Source organism: Colias eurytheme, chromosome 24 (genome assembly GCF_061535395.1).
Source record: "Colias eurytheme isolate Ceu_HAF_F1 chromosome 24, ilColEury1 Martin Lab GWU primary, whole genome shotgun sequence".
Taxonomy (NCBI): domain Eukaryota; kingdom Metazoa; phylum Arthropoda; class Insecta; order Lepidoptera; family Pieridae; genus Colias; species Colias eurytheme.
This window is the reverse complement of record NC_143003.1, coordinates 2,154,457-2,178,435: the sequence shown is the minus strand read 5'-3', so window position 1 is coordinate 2,178,435 and position 23,979 is coordinate 2,154,457. Positions and strand designations below refer to the sequence as shown.

At 32.3% G+C, this 23,979-nt stretch overlaps 1 protein-coding gene across 3 annotated transcripts in view; it reads left to right on the top strand.

The window, feature by feature from the left end:
* Window positions 1-1,297: 1,297 nt before the first annotated feature.
* The window catches only part of LOC149897881 (zinc finger protein rotund-like), a 157,985-nt gene continuing 135,303 nt past the window's right edge, over window positions 1,298-23,979 (top strand). For all 3 annotated transcript variants that reach the window (XM_090115977.1, XM_090115978.1, XM_090115976.1), the window contains exons 1-2: window positions 1,298-1,500; window positions 13,976-14,398. In XM_090115977.1, coding sequence (XP_089972103.1) covers window positions 14,225-14,398 — 174 coding nt within the window. In that variant the 5' untranslated portion in view covers window positions 1,298-1,500; window positions 13,976-14,224. The remainder of the gene's footprint in view (window positions 1,501-13,975; window positions 14,399-23,979) is intronic.

The following is a 23,979-nucleotide window of genomic DNA, read 5'->3' as shown; positions in this document are numbered from 1 at the left end:
ACTAAAATATATCGACGTGGACAAAATATATTATAACAACGTTTATGAACGTCGAACGTCGTCTTTGTCGATAATGTTAAAAAGTTATGTGAATTGCATAAGTGACAAAAAAATCAAATAATGCATGTTTATACAGTTCACGTCTAGCCTGAGTATAGAGCACGAAACACATGAACATCTTTTACCTACACGATAGCAACCGATCTAAAAGATCATGCTCCCACCATCATCAGCCCATATATAGGTACTATCCCACTGCTGGGACACGGGCCTCCTATGAGGGTACAGCCGTACAGGCCATAATTCACCACGCTGGCCAAGCGGTGGGTTGGCGGGTTGTCGTCGAGCTTTTTGATTTTTCGACATGTCGGTTTCCTCAGGATGTTTTTCTTCACCGATCAAGCAGTGTTAGAAAAAAATTGCAGATAAATTGAAAAATATTTTTTTTACTGCTAGTGGTGCTTATGAATTTATTTAGTGCTAGCCTGGACTCGATCCCCTAACTTATCGATTTGAAGTCCGAGGTCCTCACCATTGAAGTTACTGCTATTTTAGTAGTAGTTTGTAAAAAAATGAAATTATTCTAGGTAGGTAAATAATAATTTCAATAAAGAAAATATTATATAACGTAATCAATTATACAGTAGGTACCTACCTATATTAAAGTTTGTAAGCTACAATAAACTAATGCACAGACGAATTATAATAATTTGCTTGTATGAATTAAGGGAATAATGAAAAATCTATTCGCGTTACTGAGATATTTAATAAAATAATTGGCAGCTATTAACGGATTAATATAAATTGATGCGGTTTGAACATTTTAATTTTTAACGATTAAAAAAGTTCAATTACCTACGTTTAAGGATTTTGTTTGTGTCGATGTTTTTGAAGTTTAATTAATAGGTAGAGTTCACTGTTAATAGTTTATAAAATATGTTTTTCTTTATATTCAAATCATATCTATAACTGTTTATAATAACGTATAATAACTAATTGCAGAAGATAATAAAATAAATACCATAACTCATTGTTTTTTAAATGTATAATTCTATCAATAAAATCTTAGCTTAACCATTTGCGAATAAAAAAAACGTAAGACAATGCACTCTACGCAAAAAGCCGCTCACATACAAACTATATAACATAATATATACTATATGTCATATACAGACCACACCCACACTACCACGCCCACATGGCGGCCTTCTATCTCTTTCTTACATGCACAAAAGCCTATATCCATCTCTCACGAATGCATGCCGCCCACGATATTTCGAGTCATGGTTTTTAGTAATCAGTGGACCCTTGTGCGGGGTTGTCGCGTCGCACGGCGGAAAAAACGCGATAAAAAATTCAAATACCGGTTTTTTTCGTTGGTTTTTATCTGATATCAATGATGACACGATAGTGTTAATCTTTTAGTGTTTAGCGGTTTTTTGACTGGTGTTTTGTCGACTGTGATTAGTGGTGCAGTGATAGTGATGTGTTTTTGTGGAGGTAAATATCGATATGCGGATTTTTTGCTGGCTATCGAATAGGTTGGCTTGGTACATACCTATTAAATACATCGATAAATATAAGAAAATGCTTTATGTAATTGAGCTGGAGGCTCTACCTAGAGTTAAATAAACTTTAATATTCCTTTAAAGGACATATTTAAAACAATGCAACAATTATCTACGAATTAACTATTAGTACATTAAAGCCTCTGTTTTATTTAATACGACGTAATAATATTGCATCTTGGATAAAATGAATCGTGAGAATAATGTAGTAGGGACCCTTAAATTGTAAAACATACTTGCATATAAATTTGTACTAGGTAGAGATACGTAAATATCCAAATTCTAGAGAATTGCTAGAGCTTAAAATAAATACGTGTAGAGTAGAGTAGAGTCACTACATGTATCTAGAGTATAGAGTTGACTTGCAAAAACTTGAACACTTGAAAAAAAGTAAAGTATAGAGTCAATTTTATTTACCACATTAGCTCTATTAACTACACTTTTTAAACAGTACCTTGTTTGAAAGTGTCATTACCTACCAGAATTTAACGATTTTAAAAATCAAGCAAGTATAGGTTCTTATAAAAGTTTAAATAGAGAGAGAAATAGTGAAGTTTCCACCAAAGTAGACAAAAGCTCTACAAAAGGGTATATACACAGACAACATAAAAAGTTTTTACCTTTGTGATAGAAAGGTTAAAAAATATTTAATTAATATCTAATAAATAAAGATTTAAAAAATATGTCTTACTAGCTGCGCCCCGCGGTTTCACCTGCGTTGCTCCGCTCCTGTTGGTATTAGTGTGATGATATAATATATAGCCTAACAATAAATAGCCTTCCTCGATAAATGGGTTATCTAATACTGAAAAAAATTTAAAATCGGACCAGTAGTTCCTGAGATAAGCGCGTTTAAACAAACAAACGAACAAACTCTTCAGCTTTATAATATTAATTATTATAGTACCTACCTATAGGTAGATACAGACCTACCTACGTCGCTACGAAATGCACCGGAGCAAGTGCTACTCGTACCTGGGTATATTTTAATCCATCAGGCCCCGGAATCACAGACATAATAGAAAATCTATTGTGTCGTGGCCCGATCGGGCCATTCGGGAATCGGGGCTCAATGGGTTAATTAACTAACGAGATCCATAAAAAGTTTTTTTTCTAAAAATGTAACCTAAAAAAGTAAAAAAAGCAAGCTGGACTTCATCATGTTAGTCATTATTCGTAGCTATATGAGTTTTTAAGGCATATACTGTAAATAAGCACTGATACCTACTATTTTAAAATATTATACTTAAAACAATATTTAAGAAAAAAGTTATCATGCCTACATATACCTACTTAATTTCCGTTACAGGGACAGTCCATAGAGATTTTCTTAGAGGGCTTAGGCCGTAATCCGCCATGCCAAGTGCGGGTTGATATAAATATTTGTTAATCTTTTATTATATTGCCTATGCATGATAAAGATTTCATTATTTTTATTAACGATAGAAGAAGATTAATTTTCTTTCATATTAGTAACTATAGTAACTGTAGTAATAGTAATATAATAACTGTGATCTTATCGCGGTATTAATGTTGAAAAGCCCGACGCAGCATTCATTGTTTTATTTATTTGGAAGTGTGTTTGGAAAAATAAATTGTTTAAGTAGTACCTACTTACGTAGGTACCTACTACGTATTATTTGCCATAATTTCGTCTATGAATTATTATGTTCTGAAAAATTAACTTTCTTCATAAATGAGCCGATATCATTTAATAAATTGCGACTCTACCTACCTATAAGTGTGAATAATAACAATAATTTTAATTTATTCCATTCTGATCTCTTGAAAAATTTAGAAGTTTCTTTAGAAGTTACTCTATTCAATAAAAAGGCCCAGATAACATAGCTGTAAATTAAAACTTTACAAAAAATAATAAACAAAATGAAAAATAATTAAACTAATAACTTGATTAACATCGCAACTGGAGTATTTAAAATTGTGTAAAAAACTAAACGTTTTTAAAATTAGTTACGATATGATTACGGTAAGTATAATTAATTATTAATTTGTTATTTAACTCGATTTAATATTTTTTACCCGGTTTATTGAATTTATTCGTTATAAAAAAGTAAAAAACGTGTTTAAATCATGTACAACGACAAATTTTATTTACATTTTTGTGTGGATTACAAATGGAATCTTTTCTTTTACCTACTATGGTGCGAAAATCTGTTTGTCTGAGCTTTTACGGCTAAACCGGTGTACTGATTTGAATGAAATTTGATGTGAAAATAATAACGTAAGAATTCTAAGGGATTGATATAAGTGGATGAAAGCTCTTGCTGTGGATATGACCGCTGGTAGACCGAACCACAGTATTACAATATATGTATAAATATGTTTTGGTCTTGGATAAAAGTTACCTACCTATTTAAATAGGTAGGTAACTTTTATCGGTAGATACTGTTCTCTGTCTTAATGGAAGACCATAACAAACACCAAAATTATTTTTTATTTATTTAAACAGATGTATAATGTATATTTAAGAAGTCCTTTGGCAAAAGGTAGAGACAGGTATGACCAAAACATAACCTGCTTATTTTTAGTTGTATAATTTATTTTCTCTTAAAACTGATTTCATTTAAAGTCAAATCACATTATAATATTAACTTAGTCCTTCTTTTACTTTCAATTCAATTTTAAATTAGATTAAGTACCTTTAAATATTTTTAGATAGGTGTATAAGTACCCACTTTATGTATGAACTAGATTTTCACCCGCGGCTTAGCCCGCGTTTTCAAAGAAAAACCCACATAGTTCCCATTCCCGTGGGTTTGCCGGGATTTAACCTATCCTATGTGTTAATCCAAGTTACCGTCTATGTGCATGCTAAATTTCATTGTAATCGGTTCAGTAGTATTTGTGTGAAATAGTATATACACCATCATCCATCTTCACAAACTTTCGCATTTATAATATTAAGTAGCATTTTTATTCAATCTCAAAACTGAAATGTATCTAACTGTAATATTACTCGTATTCATTAATTAAATGATAAATGAATGAATTCTTGACATTCATCATGTGTATTACCCTTTATGGATTTGTGCATGATCGGATCCGTGACTTAGTCGTTTTGTTCGTCACGCAAAAACTACGAGTGTTTGTGAAAATAACTATCGCACTGTAAATATAACTAAATAATTGGTAAAGGTACGTAATAATTTAATAATTATATGATTTACATATTATTTAAATCTTTGTTTGATGATTTTAAGGATCAAAAACTACTCGACCTTAACCATTATAAAACATCTAAGCTATACCCAATTTGTAAGCTCTTAAGAAAGGTATGTAAAAGTTTAAGCTACTCCTTAAAATATACGTACCTAGATTGCAAAAAAATTTATAGATTTTTCGTATATTAATCGGATCATACGGACATAGGTATTACAATTAAACGTAGGTATATCGTAACTTTAATTTAGACACTCACAAATTTATTTATTTATTCGAAGTGTTATTTGTATAGACTATGGATAAAAATACAATATACATTAGTCATATAACAAGGTACTGCTAATTCTTTATTCTGCCTTTATTTTTACACAATTTATAACTATATTGTGCAATATCTACACAATATATTACATTTATGCATGCATTATAGGTAATATAAGGAAATATTATTCATTTTCATTATTAAAGATGTAAATAATAAGTCACGGAACCCTTGCGTGTATTCGACTTGCTCTTAGCCCGTGTTAGATTATTAAGAATAACAAACATAAAGAAATACGATACGAATTATGTCCGTTGTTTTTGGCGACGCTAGTTATCTATACTAATATTATAAAGCTGAAGAGATTGTTTGTTTGTTTGTTTGAACGCGCTAATCTCAAGAACTACTGGTCCGATTTGAAAAATTCTTTCGGTGTTGGATAGCCCATTTATCGAGGAAGGCTATAGGCTATATATCATCACGCTAAGACCAACAGAAGTGGAGCCACGCGGGTGAAACCGCGGAGCGCAGCTAGTAAAAGATATGATATATACCTCATATGAGATATGAGTTATACCTCATGTCTTTATAGGTAGGTATTATATTAATATTATTTTTCAAACATCACAATTGCTGAGCGATTAAAATCTTTAGGTACTAATGATGAAAAAAAAATATAATTAGAAAACATATACGCACAGTCCTTGCTAGCTTTGAATTAAGCTTAACCGCTATAATTCAGAACCTTACTACACCTACAAACATCAAAAACGGTAAAACCATATGATTCGAATAAAATATATTTTAAACATTCTCATATTTATGTAAACTTGCATGTTAAGAACAGAAATGGAGTTGTTATCAATCAAAACTCAGTTCTAGACGTGCGTGCAATTTAATTGTTTTTGCAATTTATCTTTTATCCACATTGCTACGAAAAAAGAAAACATTGTGAAATAAAATAAGTTTGGTCATACATCTGCCAACCCACACTTGGCCAGCTTGGTGGTTAATAGCAAAATATGTTAGATCAAAGATATGTCCACACTGGGCCAGCGTGGTGGATTATGGCCTAAATCCTTTTATACTGGGTTCGTGTCACTACATTGCAGGGAACAAAATAAAAATGATGATAAGAATCCTTTTTTTTATCTTAAGAGGAAAAACATATTTTTTTTATACATAATAAAGAGGTTTTAACAAGCAACATGTAGGATACATTTTAAAGTAACTTTTAGGGTTCCGTTGAGAAAATTGAAAATCCTTCAAAAGAAGAGCTTTAAAAAAATATTTGCATTAAATTATTAGATACTAGAGGTCCGCCCCGGCTTCGCCTGTGGTACAACATATTACTTAGCAATAAAAGGTAGCCTATGTCCTTTCTCGGGTATCAAAATATCTCCATACCAAATTTCATGCAAATTGGTTCAGTAGTTTAGGCGTGATTGAGTAACAGACAGACAGACAGAGTTACTTTCGCATTAATAATATTAATATGGATAGTACGCATTAAAAACCAAATGATTGCATGTAGATCATAATAAAGCTTGATTTCATCAAAAGAAGTAGAGCTATAAAGCTGCATTTCCACTGATGTTATTTGCATTTACAGTGTAAACTATACTTTACTACAAATCGCTTTATGTATGAATATGAAAGAGCCAATGAATCAAATAAATAAGTATTTTATGATAAATACAACATGTAATCCGTTATTGACTATATTTGGCGGGATTTATATACCGAGACGATTTTAATATTCATTTTATTGTATAATAATTCATCATTTAGTTCTAAAAGATATTTAACACGATGCAATTAACCTATTAGTTAAAAAATCATATTTAAGGTACACATTTAATTGAAACTATATTGTAGGTAGTTATTTATATTTAAATTATATTTTTATAGTAAAAATTAAGATAGAAAATACCCGAATTCAAGAAATCTGCATTTAATACATACGGAACCAACAATGTATTACGAAATAATAAATCTCATTCGAAAATAATCAACAACAATCGATTCTTAGAAAAATATTCATAGAATATGTAGGTATAGGTACCTACCTACAGCGGAAATCATTACAGTTTTATTATATAATTAAACTCCCACCAAATTATTAAAGTTGATTATGCTTATTTACATTAACAAAGTAAAGTTTAACATACATTCCAACCAGTATTTATTATATTATTTAGGTACACCATTTAGAACTAGATTAAATGTTATTTTATATTACTGTTTTAAAGAACATTTATTTATAAAAATAAATTTACAATTTAGCTCGTGTAGTTTATTAAAAATACAGATATTCTGCAATATAAAGTTATAGAATTACAACTTCGCAACTAAGTTAAAATAACTGTTTAAAATTCAATACATAATATACAACGCACGTGCGCTCCTACGTAGCATTTAATTAATATGTATTTGATATATATTACTAATATACACATACCTGTCATATATACTAATAAATATATGTATTAAATGTTTAATAATTGATTTAATAAGATTTGTTGTTTATGTTTTTTGTCGTGTGTGTAATCCGGGAGGCTAAGTAGTGCAGTGGCTTAAGTTAAAGTTATTACAAGTGAAAATGTGTAGATAAGTTACCAACACATAATGTCAAAGTAAGATGGCATAATTCAACTATCGTGAGCGAAAAAGAGATAAATTTTGACGTGCCTATGCCTTTTAACCTAAAATATCATTGATAAGTTAGTAACTGAAGTTAGTTAAAGAAGGACTCTATGTTATTTTTCGGGTGAAGATAAAATAGCCGGTTGGCTTGGTTGGTAGTGGCCCTGCCCTTCAAGCCAGAGGTCGTGGGTTCAATTCCCACCCGGGGAAAATATTTGTGTTATGAACATAGATGTTTGCTCTGTGTCTGGGTGTTTATTATCTATATAAGTATTTATTTAAAATTATATATGTAAGTTTATCAGCCATCTGGTTTCCATAACACAAGCGAAAGCTTAGTATGGGATCATATTGTGCCCTGTGTGAAAATTGTCCTGAAATATTTATTTATTTAATAGTCAAGTAGAATAAAAAATTTTGAGACCCCATTTAATGATATAGGTATGGGACCACAGTAATTTATATTTATATTAGTATTTATATATTATGTATATGATAAGGTAAGTATATTCTTTCTGGTTTGTCTGCAAGAAAGCTGCCTATCTTGTTCAAAGGATTGAAGACCAAATAAAGCAATTTATAATAGATCTTATTAGGAGCTTTTTCCGTATTTTTGCAATTACATATTCCTAATTATTTGTACGATATATATACCTTAATATACTCTATATATAGACTAATAACAAAGAAGAAAACAATATTCAAACATGATGTAGCACAATTTCCGGCCATATCACTATGCGCTATGCAGTGATCTCTACCAGACAATTAAAATAATTAACAAGTATGATAAAAAAGGCTGTGAACACAACTTCTCTACAGAAGAGCCTTTTTTAATAATTACAGTTGTAGGGACACACATATGCAATTCGCTGATCGAGCTTTTTGTATATGTGTGCGTCCACATTGTTTCCCCGACGCTTTCTACATTTTATTAGAATTATTATTCATAACGGCTAGCTTAAACAACACAATATATTGTAAAAAAGGATTAAAAGTGATTAAAGTAAAGGCTTTCTTATTTGGGCAACCTTGGGGGCAGCAGCACTGCTCTACATTGGTGACCCCCGACAAGGAACAACAAGAAATTATAATAGAATAAAATAATATTATTTTGAAGACAAAGATTTGTTGGAAGAATTACCTACTGAATAATAATTCTAATAAAATGTAGAAAGCGTCGGGGAAACAATGTGGACGCACACATATACAAAAAGCTCGGTCAGCGAATTGCATATTATGTGTGTCCCTACAACAGTTATCAGTAAATCCCGATCTACCAATAAACAAAATTCCATCACAACCAGTCCATCAGTTTCGAACATACTGTTTAATTAATTTAATTTACATCGAAGACTAAAACCGCATTACATCGTTTAAGTTAATGCTTAACTTGACGCTTTAACGGTTACTTAAAGTGGCTAATTGGTTTACTTGCGTGATAATTGAAAAAATATACCTTTTAAATAGAATTGTATTTAAGAATGTAACCGCCATGCAAATTACAATCGACCATTTCGATATATTTAATTGTTGGTTTTTTTTATTGGTATTAAAAGTTTTAAACGCATTATACGGTTTATTTACATAAATAGTATAATTAACATTTCTGTAGTTTGTATACCTACAGGATGGAAATTTTCTATATGCCCACATGACGGTAAGATAAAAATACTCGAGTGCCCTTTTTAGGGTTATCTACCAAATAACGATAGATATTATTATTTAAGTAATTTATGCGAGAAAATTATTATAATATTATATCTAATATATCTAATATCTAATATTCTAATATATCTAATATATATATTATAAAGGCGAAAGTTTGTAAGGATGTATGGATGTATGGATGTTTGTTACTCTTTCACGTAAAAACTACTGAACCGATTACAATGAAATTTAGCACACATATAGAGGGTAACTTGGATTAACACATAGGATAGTTTTTATCCCGGAAATCCCACGGGAACGGGAACTATGCGGGTTCTCCTTTGCAAACGCGGGCGAAGCCGCGGGTGGAAATCTAGTTTTTTTATAAGAATATATTATATCTTTGACAGAATAGAAGCTGAAAATGATGAGTAGGTACTAGGTAAGTAGCATCTTTGCATTTGGTATTAGGTACTACGACATAATTACAAAAAGGATTGTCTGTGACATTCAACTCATGAAACTCATATTAGACTGTAGTTACCTACTTCACTAATATTATAAAGCTCAAGAGTTTGTTTGTTTGCTTGCTTGATCACGCTAATTTCAAGAACCACGGGTTCGATTTGAAAAATTATTTCACTGTTAGGACTATCCATTTATCGACGAAGGCTATATATCTTCACGCTAAGACTAATAGATGCAGAACAATGTGGGGAGCACAGCTAGTTGCATATAAAGTGCTGTCAAAATAACACTATAAAAATAGCAAAATAAATATTGATAAGTAAGATAGCTCACGCAAAGTTGCAAGCAACGCCGCGGGCAACAACCATCACATTTATGAAGGTAATTAAAACTAACGTGGTCTAAAAACATTTAATAAAACAAGTTATTGTAAACGGTAACTCGGTCCGCGTCAAAGCGCACGCGATCAGACACATTTAGTGTGTAAATGAATCGATAAACATTATAGATACTATAGGTATAGATAGAGGTATAGATACCTATTACCTATATCCTACTAATCACTATCACAACATAGTATAAAACAAAGTTGCTTTCTCTGTCTCTATGTCCCTTTGTATGCTTAAATCTATAAAATTACGCAATCGATTTTGGTGCGGATTTTTTACTAGGGTGATTTTCGACGAAGGTTTTAGTATGTACCTAATCTAATAGGTTTTAGACAAAGCGGGCGAAGCCGCGGGCGGAAAGCTTGTATTATAAATGCGAAAGTTTGTGAGGATGGAAGTATGGATGTTTGTTACTCTTTCACGCAAATACTACTGAACCGATTACAATGAAATTCGTAGATATTAATACAATAAGCTTTTTGCTGTTGAAAGTACGAATTAAGTTTGAAATCGTTTTAATAGTTTTAAAACTTATAAAATGAATCGTTCATGTTTTTAAAATAAATGTACATGAAAAGAGAAGAAATAAGATAGGGCATGGGGGAAATAGGATTAAAACACGAAGAAAAAAATAACATGGCGTAAAAAAGAAATTGTTACTTTTTTCAGACAGCCTAAATGAAATTCATCAGTTCCACTAGAACGTATGAATTGAATTTGATTTTGTTTTGAATAACAATTTACAACAGTGTAGCCATTTTTAATGCAATGTTTCTTATTCCGTTACCTACACTAAAACGCGTAAACAATTTTTGATGATTTTGAATAGAAACTTATTTAGGCGCGTTGAGAGTAAAATTTCAAGGTCGCGTCATGGCAATATCATCGTGTCATGGACGACGATTTTGGTATCTTTGAATCTTGACAAATGAATGGATGGATGTCCCACTAGGTATTGGTATACTAAGCGTGAAGGGACTTGTAGTTTTGTATACACTGATCACGTAAAAAATACTTAAACAACAAAATTAGGTACGCCAAAAATTTTTTGCTTAATCCGTGTTTTCGTCTCTAGCTTCGCGCAGCCGGCATATACGCATATAGGTACCGCTTCGCTAATGTGAGCATTTTGTCTATGAACACATAACACGTGCGAGTGGCAAAGTTGAGCGGGTTGCTTGTTAGGGGTGTACACTGTACACATAGAGTTTTAAGAATTCATCTATTTGTCAAAAAAATTCGTCTGGAATTTTATAAGTATTTTTTACTACAACCTCCAGCTTAGTACCTATACCGTTGCTGGGACACCCTGTATATTCTCCTAATCTATACTAATATTATAAAGAGGAAAGTTTTGTAATTATGTATGTATGTATGGTTTTCACGCATAAACTACTGGACCGATTTTGATGAAATTTGGCATAGACAACCTTTAGACCCTGACTCCTGAGAAAGAACATAGGCTACAGGCGAAGCCGGGGCGGACCGCTAGTTATAAATATAGGTAGGCACATAAAATTTTGGTGTCATCAAACAAACTATGAACAAAGTAAGTAATCCTGCAGTGGGATCTTAGACTATAATATTAAAAATATTTTTAATTGGTCTCACTCAAGATTCTTATTGAAAGCAGCATTCTGAACGATGAAACAATAATTATAGAAAAATACATAATTATTTTATGAAAAATAATAAATTATCTTCGGACAGTGGAGCATTTAATATACCTACTTTTTATTTGAAAATCAGCGTGTTCTTTGGAGGCTTTGTGGTGAAGACATTTTTGATATGTTTCAATGAAATTTCTGTGTTTTATTTATTTTTATATTATTTATTATGTCTATGTGGTTTTTCTAACATAAAATAAGTTTCTAATTGAAGAAATAAATAAATGTTTGAGTTTGTGAAATATCTGCATATATTTTTAAGCGAATTAAACTTAAAAACGACTCGATCGATTTTAAGCATTCTTTTACTCTTAGTAAGACATCTACATAGGTACAATACATCTTTCAAAAATGTCAACCTGGACGAAGCCGGGTCAAGGAATAGTAATAAAAATAATTTTTTAATCATACAGGCTCCAAAATTTAAATTAACGATAGGTAGAGCCATTAATGTAGGTACATATTTACAAAGCATTTTCGGACATAAAGATAGGTAATAATAATATGTATGAACTAGGTATATTAATTATCATTTTAATTGTTAGGTAAATTTAGATGTTGTGAAACCTATTAAAATCGGCAATAATTTTTACCGAAAGTTTTGACCACCGGGCAATCCATTACCTAGGTACTAAGTGAAAGACGAACAAACATGCACTAAAATAAATTAAGGCTTTAGATTTAATGTACACATTAAATAAATTATATTAAGGCCTTATTATTATAAATTATACTGACGTTTAACCTCCCTTTATCGATCAAATAGTTTCTTCAGATTCAAAAATCATCAATCACCAACCATCGTTCTCAAAAGCACAAATTAGGTACTAGCCAAAAGGTTCTCCCATGTTTTTATTACCAATAAATAATAATATCATTTAAACATATATAAAGGATAAAACTAATTTAATTAGTGGTTGTACGAATGGGCGTGGCCAGCGAGTGGGGCGGGGGCGTGGCCTCCCGGTCGTTGAACCCTAGACGTATGGCATGGTGTTTTAAATTCTATGTTTTACCTGCATTGATAACGTTGTGAATGATCGTGTAATTATCATTCACGGCTCGACTGATTTGAATAGGAATTTGTTTTGTTGATAGCTTTGTGGGAGTTTGTTTTTGAGGTGGTTTTAATTTTTAAAGGAGATTGTTTGAAAACTATGTTGTATCCTAATATGTAGCAAATTAAAAATTATAGGTAATTAATATTGTTTTACAAATTAGCTAAATCTGCTGGAAGTATAACATTCAAATTTAAAGAAAAATATGTACTTACTTATTTGATATTTTTGGTTTTATGGCATTGAAATGCTTTTTTCTTTTTTTCTATTCTTTATAAAATTATATTACTTACTTACTCTACAGAATATTATCACAACAAAAGGGATAGGTAGATATTGATACAAACTCAAAAGCAATATTTTTAATGCATGTTATTTTATAAGTTCAAAATATCCAACCAACTTAAATTTATATAATATATATTTATTATTTAAACCATAAAACAATCAACAAGTTGGCTTAGATCCAGTTGTTCGTATTGCACGCCTCATAAGCGAAGCGTTGAGGACTGAGGTGGGTACTACTGTCACTTCGCGCAAAACATCTGATTTTTCAAACTTAAAATGTCTTTATGTATCATACATTGCACTTGTAAGATAATACATACACACACATATTAAGAAAAAACACTATTTTTAACGTTCATGATATTTTTGATGTCATTTTTGTTATTTAAACTAGTTAAAAAACAGTTTAAAAAAGTTCTGTCTTGGACGTCCGTGTGTCTGTATGTGCGGATCCTTTTTCTTGTTAACACGATAGCGACCGAAATACTTTACTAACCGAGTCTTTTTTTTTCTCTTACGCTTGAGTAGGTATGCTCAGGAATAGAACCCTTTCATTTTTCAGGGTCTGATTCGATGTGGTTTAATTGTTATTAAATAAACAAAAATAATAATTAATAAATATTTATTAAAAAAAATTATGAGGCGTGCACTTTTGGATTTTCCAAATTATTTAAATTTATTAGGCCGGATTTATCATAACATGGGTACCTACTTTATAACTTCCATTTGTATTTATATATTTATACTTAAATTTCTTCAACACATTATACTTATTTAATTTTCTTTTTTGTTCCAGATGCTGTATCGTGTGAGACATAAAAATACCGCGTCAAATAAAATAAAATAACAAATAATGTACTCAGTGCAATATAAATTCGGTGCTTTATATACCTAGTTACATAAATCCAAACCAGTTAATAAGCGAACGGGATTAAACGAACGGGATTAAACGAACTAGTTCGACAACAATGAAAGTGCGGTTACGGACAGGCGTTCAGTCGAACTGAGGACTTTAACGAACTAACTGGTTTATTAAGATGCATTTATGAGTGACTGTTGCGATAACTACGGGATGTACACCACGTGGTACAGTCGTGGCGAGGGTGGTATGCACCACCACCAAATGGGGCAACTGTACCACGGGCCGCCCATGATAAAGACTGAAGCTGGGGTTAATAGTGACTGCATGATGGCGGTGGATTACGCGCCACCTATTAAGGTAAGACTCCTGCATTGATGGAGAGGAACATTTGATTATTTTATTGTGATTATAGTGTCAGAAGGATCAAGGAGTAGGTACCTATTTTATAGATAACAATTTTTATTCCTTAAACAACTTTTTCTCTCTTTCTCTAAAGCTTTTCAGAGTATTTTGCTGGATGTAAAGTATGTATATCGATTAAATTTAAAATGTTATAAATTATCCGTTGCTATATGCATTACCGTATCCTATGGTAGTTGGAAAAACCACTATTAAAATAACAGTGGTTGCTAATGTGTCAATCTTTTATTCAAGGGAGTAATTAATCTAGTCTAGTATATACTAGTATCTACTACAATTTACTGATATAACAATGCAATAAATTGATCAAAAGCTGTCATCTTAAACTTTAGAGGTATCGAAACAGGTAAATTATTTCGAAAAATAGATAGATAGGTACCGTGAAAACTATAATATCATCAAACATTAATTATAAATAAAATAACTTATTTATTACATATTATTTTATTACTTTATAATCCTAGTAGGTATCTGTAGATCGTGACACAAACAGGAAAATAAATACCTACTGCGATATATTTATGTCTACGTGCTCTCAACTTGGCGTAATATACCAGTTCGACTCTGTGATGTGGTTAAAAAAATACCACAGTCCATAAATTCACTTCAAGTGGAGTGCAAGAAAAAAATAGGATGTTATCGGAAATAGAATACAATTACGTTAATACTCGGGCGCCATGTTGTTTTTTCTTTGCTTTGCCAGGAAATTGTAGAAGTTCCTTCAATAATAATAGGAAAGAAAAATATCGTTGAATAGGATCAGGATCTTTATTTTTTATAAATGATTTTTTATTTTTCAGGGCAGTTACGTTAAGTTTGAGACAATAAGATATACCTAAGTTCAATTGGTTTGTTTTATATCGCAGATAATTTGGGTATTATTTTTTTAAAGATTTTTCAAGAGTTTGTGTTTCTATACCTATTAACTATCTAAAACCGGCAACTCACCTACCTAAAGCAGGGGCAATATTTGAATTGCGCCCTTAATTCGCTCCTTATTAATTGTGTGGCAAGCAGGGGCAATTTAGAGAGCAGCTGAAATTTGTAAGACCGCCCACGCCGTGCAACCGAGATTGTTTCAATATTGCCCCTGCGGCAGGTAAGTGAGAAGCTGGCTTAAAGCAAACGTCTGTATCAATCCGTAAACAAAATTAACCGTTCCATGCTAATTATGCTGATGTAGAAATGCATGTCATTATTCAATAAACGTGTAGCAGCAGTCACGTATAACGAACTATATTTATTAGTGATCACTGATATATTGTCTAACGGTACAGTTTTAGCATAACCATTTCAATCAATACAGTGTGTATTGATTACACACACATCAGATCCCATGCATGAAGCAATAAGGTGTTTATTGCAAGCAACATAATAAGTTTTTTTTTAGAGTTCATTTAATAAGTAAACTGGATGATCATCGAAAAATCACTTGAAATTTAATTCCACTTCAAAAAAAGCATTAAAAGAGCTCTGAATCTATGACAAATTGGAGACCACAGTTCACTTCGTTATGATCGAAGACACAGCTAAAACAATGCCTAAACTCTGGCTCGAATCGCGAGCGATCTTCATCAATTTTTTGTTTCACTTGATGACTTGAACACATAAATTAATACATAATCTATGTCAAATTGGAGACCATAGTTCGCGTTGATAAAATGTTTGAACTATGTCTAGAATTGCAAGGAAAATTATACCATTAAGACTTGAAGAAACAACAAATAATACAAGGCTTGAACTCTAGTTTGAATTGCTAGGAAATATAACCTACACTACAGTTCCTTCACAAATGATTATTGATATCAGATCCAAATGGTCGTACATATCAAACAGCACGCGTCCATGACAGATGAACTAATATTATCATTAGCAGTTGAATGAATCTGCAGGAATGTTGCTGAGGATAGTCAACTGAAGGTTACCTTGATAGGATTTTAATTTATCGCGATGGTACTGCGAAGTCTTTCATTTATTTTATATGTAGAAAAGCCTTGATGGTGATTCCATCTATATCCATACTTATCCATACTAATATTATAAATGCGAAAGTAACTCTGTCTGTCTATCTGTTACTCAATCACGCCTTAACTACTGAACCAATTTGCATGAAATTTGGTATAGAGATATTTTGATACCCGAGAAAGGACATAGGATAGGTTTTATCCCGGAAATCCTACGGGAACGGGTTTTTCTTTGAAAACGCGGGTGAAGCCGCGGGCGGAAAGCTAGTCTTTATTATTTGTTCTAGTTAATAATATGGTTGACTTTAGTAATCTGAGATACAAGAATACGAAAAGATGCTTGTCATATTTTAGTAGACGACGACGACGACTAATGGTCCGGTCCATACCGGACCATCAGAATTAGAAAAATTTCTGCATTTTATATTTAATCGCTTTGAATAATTTTACCAATTTCAGCTGGATATGTAATATTGTACTTTCGAAGGTCCAGAGTGACTGGGCTATTATTTTTAATGAAAACGAATACCTATATGACCAGCGTTTTGCGATTTCCAAAATTAACCATTAAACGTAATAGTTTTGCATCTATTTTAGAAGAACGGAGCCAACATGACAGCTCGAGTAATTAATTGTTATCAGATTAATTAGTAACCGATAGTTTTCTCATCTCATTAGAAGTTCTAATAAAGGAGTAGCAAGGCATGTTAAACACTTGTATGTAAGCATTGCAACTAACAAAGTAGAAGTCCTTAAAATGCTAGGGCTTGATGGTTGACATTTTTCTTTTAAACGTATTTCATTAATATGTTATTGACTACCCTTAAACACAAAATATTATAAATGCCAAATTATCTTGTTAAAGTTTGTTAAATTTTAATATTTATCACCATAATATTATAACCTTAAGATATTCCTATGATTATATGTTTTATTTGTTCAACCTCTAAACAGTAACTTCAGTAAGTACCTCCTCAATCCAATAATTGCGCAATAAGACCAAAAACAAACGAACGCTATTTTAATTCCTCTCCATAATTTTTTACAGCACAAAAACATATACCTAACTGTAAAAAATAGTTATCCAGAGCCATTAGTTAAAGAAGCTATGCAAGAAAAATCACGTGTGAACGAATCGAAGTATTTAGCATAGCCTTTTATAGGGTTGATGGGACATTACTGACATCCTTCGAAGGGCCTGGTTTAATAGTTTGCTATGCTATAAGCAGACTAGCTATTAGATCTTATTTATAGCAATGCTCTAACAGTAGGTAATAGGTATTGTTAAAATAAATGCTTGTTATTTAATTTTTTTATAGAGAGGTTGTCCAGGGTGCTTGCTTTGGGCCCTCTTTTATATATATTATATGTACCTTACTTATACTTACAGGACATCAAATCCTTCCTTATAATTTAAAATATATACTTGTACATAATCATCCTCATTAATTGCATCAAAATATCCTTCGCATCTCAACGGAATCGAACCTGAACCCACACCACATATTTGCACGTTCATACCGTTACACTAATGGAGCGACTTCGGTTAAGGCAAACCAACAGTTTATATTTACAGCTTCAATTGTGTGCTTAATTGCGTATCCTTTTGATGTTTTAAAAGAAAAAGAAAATGAAAAATGTAGATTAAATAAAATAATATAGGATAAAGAAATAGTTGTATCCTTGATTGGATACGAATTCCTGATAATAAATTATAAAACAAACAATAACAAAATAACTTATTATAACTTCGTTATAATTATATAACAAAGTTTAATTAATTGGCATAGGTACAAAACTAATTCAAGGAATTTTAAATAAATATAATTACTTATTTCATCTCTATTTTTTCTACGTCGCATACGAAGACTCAAACATCTTCTTGTTGCATCTTTTGAAAGTAAATGCTAAAAACATTCGTAACAATTTCATTAGTAAATTGATCGAAAATATAACGAACATTTAGTGAAGCATTTAAAATGATAAAGTCAATATTGCGTAATCATGTAACCCAAATTTTGTTTTCTTCATTATTCTTCAATCGTAAGTATTTCTTACTAAACTCGTGAAAGTTTGTAATAGATAGATATTCTATGATTGTAATAGCTACTGCTGCTTAAAATTGTAATACAAACATGATTTATTTCAATTTATAAAATTATAGTTCATAATAATTAGTATATAGTAGTTCGCTAGTTCTATCTTATTGATATCATAAATTAAATCTTCGTAAAGACTTCTTCACGCAAAAATAGCATTGGATCAGAATGAATTTTAGGAATAGATTAAGTACTTTATAGTCCTAAATATTACAGGTACTCTTTACCTGGATACCACGTGAATGAAGTCACGAGCTCCAGTTAGTATATCTAAAGGCCGCTGCATACGTGACGGGATTTTTTCCGGACGGGACGTGACGGGAAGTTTTGGAAACATCGTTGCATACAAAATGTATCCAAACACGTATATGTCACGGGAACATCGACGGGCCGGGAACGTGGACGGGAAAAATATCGTCACCGACGATGTTTAGCACGTCCCCGTCCCGTCCCGCCCCGTGCGTGCCCCGTCCCGCCCGTGATTTCGCTACGTATGCACAGTCGCTCCGTTCGTGCCGGAGAGATAATAGTGACGCCTTCCAACTCCTATCGAAAATGGACGATGAAAAACTGATCGAATGTGTACGCTCATATCCATCTTTGTATAATTTAGCGAACCCACAATATTTAGACACAAAATATAAAAATTATTTATGGCGTAAAGTTGCTGTGGAATTATCATTCAGTGAAAACGGTTAGTGTTATTTTAATGAATATATTGTGGTATTCCTAACTGTAGTCCTTTTCACCTATGATGATTCCTGTGACACTTCATCGTGTTCTGAATTACGTATTTTATGTTTAAAATGCCAAAATAATTTTATTTGCAGAATGTAGATTACAAAGATGTTAGGCAGGTACATATTACATAGACTCTGAAACATTCTGGCTCGTAATTGAGCATGCAATTAATATATTGTAAATTACAATAAATAATTACAAAATTATAGGAGCTATTATAAATTTAAATATTATAAATAATCTTATATATATATATTATAAATTAAACTATTATAAATCCATCTTTCGTTGTTCACAACACTAGCACGTTAGATCCGAATCACGTCACGGTGCGTATGCGTTTGCACCACGTTCCCGTTGTGAACGAGGCAATCACGTGCCCGTCCCGCTCACGTCCCGTCCGAGGTATTTTCCCGTCACGTATGCAGCGGCCTTAAATGTTAGGTTGAGGTGCTGACCGCTTGCCTGGTATGTGGCAGATGTCAAAGTATCTGGCAGGGCATAAGCCCTGTGCCCTTTCGAAGTGTTTTTTTGCTATAGAACGAACTCTAAATTTTTCGTTTGCTATGTGTACTCTAGCTCTATAGACACCATTGTTAAGCTTGAATGAATATCCAAACTTAAGAAATTCTTTTACTGGTCAATTAGAAATATGAACTAACGTCTACTAAACTGATATGGGAAGTTCTTTAATTATAGCGATAATAAAAACTTTTATTTGTATAAATAATACAATTTTGTAACATGGTAGCACTCAAGAAACCTAATTTCTTGTAACTCAGGGGAGATGGTGCAGTAAGCTGAAATACAGGATTCTCCTAGTTCAGCTACGGTCTTAATCTTTTGTTTTATTAAAAAAATATTTATTTATTTGATTATAGTTTATTTCAGAGTCATACGCTATCTTTTTTAGTTTCCATCCCGAGACAACTTGGCACAGTCAGAACTGAACTACTAGCCCAATATACTAGTAAAATTACAACACTAACGGTGCCAATGAATGTGGCGTGGAAAATATACAATTTTGTTCTTTTTTTCATGAAACCTGTTCATTTCCCTGTTCAATGGGGCCCATTCACCAGCAGATGAATGGAGTGTCGTTCACCGCAAGTTAAAATCAACAGTTAACGAGATGATTATTCACGTAGTGCAATCGTGCTCTTTTTTGTGGTCAGTACCACAGGGCTGTGGGTCTACGAAAATTGTATCGCAGCTTGGGTGTTTATTTTATGTATGTACATCTGGCAATCGAGAGCAGTATGGTGATGAAAATAAATATTAAAATTGTCATTAAGTATCGTCATTACTTGCTACATATAGTAAGTAATATTAATATTGAAAATTGTAACGTTAGATTTGGTTGTATTCAGATTTTCCTCTAAAACAGAACAACAAAATTTTGAAATATATTTCCTTTGAAGATAATTTGTACCTACCTTGTTTCAGTTGAAAGTATAGTAGTAAATCCATACTAATATTATAAATGAGAAAGTAACTCTGTCTGTCTGTCTGTTACTCAATCACGCCTTAACTACTGAACCAATTTGCATGAAATTTGGTATAGAGATATTTTGATACCCGAGAAAGGACATAGGATAGGTTTTATCCCGGAAATCCTACGGGAACAGGTTTTTCTCTGTAAACGCGGGCGAAGCCGCGGGCGGAAAGCTAGTATCTTAATATATATAAATCTCATGTCACAATGTTTGTCCTCAATGGACTCCTAAACCACTTAACCGATTATAATAAAATTCGCACACCATGTGCAGTTCGATCCAACTTGAGAGATAGGATAGTTTAAACATGTAGGTACCACGGGCGAAGCCGGGGCGGACCGCTAGTTGCTCTATATATTATTAAGGCTTATACATGCGCTAATAACCTTGACCATACTTGACGGATCTCAAACCTCTCCCGCTGCACCTTCTTTTTTCCTCGCATTTTGTATTTAAAAAGATACCAATCAGTGAAACAAAAAATCCTCGTCAGGGACTGTTGTGTAACTGATAATTTATTAAACATAAAATTTTCAGAGCTCTAAGTCAGCAGGTTACGAAGTTTATAGAGTATTTGCGGAAAAATCGATGACCACGGCACATTTTTTTTCTAGAAATCTATTAACTTTGGAAAAAAGTCCTCGCGAGCAATTAAAGATCAAAGACCATCCTATTTTATATATTTTTTTCGGTATTGTGCTTTATGTTGTACCAGACTTTATAGAGGTTGAACATAGTCGAAATCGCCGGGTAACGCCTTAAGATGTTATCACGTATTCCTAATAAAGAATTTGGAATGTTAGCAATGTGTGTTACAATATTAGTATCGTTCTAGGAGCAATAAAGATAAAAATAAATCTTAAAAACAGTCTAGTTAAAAGTAGAGTTAGTTTTTAGTCTTATTTATAAATGAAATTTGTATCTATACTAATATAATAATAAAACTGAAGTTTTTTTGTTTGTTTGAACACGCTAATCTTAGGAACTACTGGTCCTATTTGAAAAAATATTTTGGTGTTAGATAGCCCATTTATCGAGGAAGGCTATAGGTTATGGTTAACAGGAGTGGAGCACTGCGGGTAAAACCGCGGGGCACAGCTAGTTTTAGATAACTGGTTTCTAAAAGAGATAAATTAATTTTTAAAGTAAATAAAGTAATTATTGTAACAGAATATCGTGACTACAATATGCATGTGAACAAAACTATTCATGCAAATAAATTATTTGAATTCTATCAGTATTAAATATTAATGAAACATTGATAATCATTTTGTAGGAATGTCTCGGGAATTTGATAACATCACATCAGCAACACAAATACGAATATTTTAAAGAAACGTTTGATGAATATAATTTAAATTGTGAAAATCGAAACGTTTACGTGATGTGAACAATTTCTCTTATGATATACTATTACATCCTCTACCCGACGGTTGCCTGGAAGAAATGGCTTATAGCCATAAGGCCGCCCACTGTATGCCGATTGTATCTTTTATTTTGTGTCGTCTTCATTTTGTATTTCCTTACTATACAGTGAAGAATAAATAAATAGATAAATAAATTACAAAAGATATTTTTAAACTGCATTAGATAAACCAAGCAACTTCCTCTGGTCTCATAAAGAGTATTTTCCTTTATTTTGTAAGTTTTTATTTGAGTAATTCCTAAAATTAACCCGTTCAAATGAATCCCTCAGACTTATAACAAGCTTATAACCCATGAAGTTTCTAATATAGAGCTGAAAAGTTTGTGTGATTCCTTAAACGCGCTAAAATCAAGAACTATAGGTACGTGATCCCTGAAAGGCCATAATATCTATACTAATATTATAAAGAGGAAAGGTTTGTAATTATGTATGTATGTATGGTTTTCACGCATAAACTACTGGACCGATTTTGATGAAATTTGGCACAGATAATCTTTAGACCCTGAGGAAGAACCTAGGCTACCTTCTATTGTGAAATATGTACCACGGGCGAAGCCGGGGCGGCGGGGGGTACAAATACGAAGCCACGGACGAACTGCTATTACAAATAATAATTATGCATTATACGTATTATGGTGTTCACTGTACACTGTACATTGAACCAAAACTAATAAGAATTTGACCAAGAATATGATTCGACAGCCCTGATAGGAAATAATATAAGATGAAAAACTAAGACGATGCCGGCCGTGGTGAATCGTGTGCAGCCGTGCGAACAATCCAACGCAGGTTGGTGTTTTTTTTGGCACGGGCTTGGGTAGATTAAAAATTTGTCATTCATCTGTTCTGCTGTGCTTGGAATCTGTGGGTAATCGGAATATTGTAATAGATTTATAATCGAGACATTTAGATTGACGAAAATATGTAGGACTTATGTTAAAGTATGTCAAATAGCCTTTTTTTAGAATAAACTTACGCAGTAACATCATGAAGGTGTATTTGAGACGATAGCGTAAAAAGAGGAATTTGGTTTTACATGTGTTGTGTATCCTCCAATATGGGTTATATCAAAATTACATTAAAATGTATGTCTTTTTTGTGTTATTGTATTTATTCTATCTGTTCTCAGATCAATAGTGATCTATTTTGATCGTTACCTTTTACCCTGGTTGCCTGGAAGAGATATCTCATAAGTGATAAGGCAGATATTAGTACTCTTTCGTTTTTTTTACAGGTAGAGGTTCATTATACAACTGTATTAAAGTGTTAAATAAATAAAAGAGCAAATAGACTAAAAATCATGTTTTTCGTATAGTTCTAGTATAATAATTATACTTTATATTATTTATTCTTTAAAGCATCCACAACTATATAACGAGACAAATTGCAGTCGGAAGCCACAGACTCGATCGGGAGATCAAACCGCTACCGGAATTCAACCGCATCAAAAGTTGATTAGCTTTTGTGGTCATTAGACGTTAAGAATGGGATGTGCAGGTAGTTTAGGATTGTTTGTGTGTTTTAGAATTTATGTGATGATTATTTTTTATATTGAACTAGCGGTCCGCCCCGGCTTCGCCCGTGGTACATATTTACGTTTTCTCTACATAAAAACCATCCTCGTACTTCAAGCAATATAATAAAAAAAGAATTATCGAAATCGGTTCAGCCGTTCTCGAGTTATGCGCTTACCAACACATTTTGCGATTCATTTTTATATATAAGAAGAAGATGGTACCTCTTTTCGTAGATACTACGTACCTGCAGCGAATGCTCATTCTAACCCCACTAT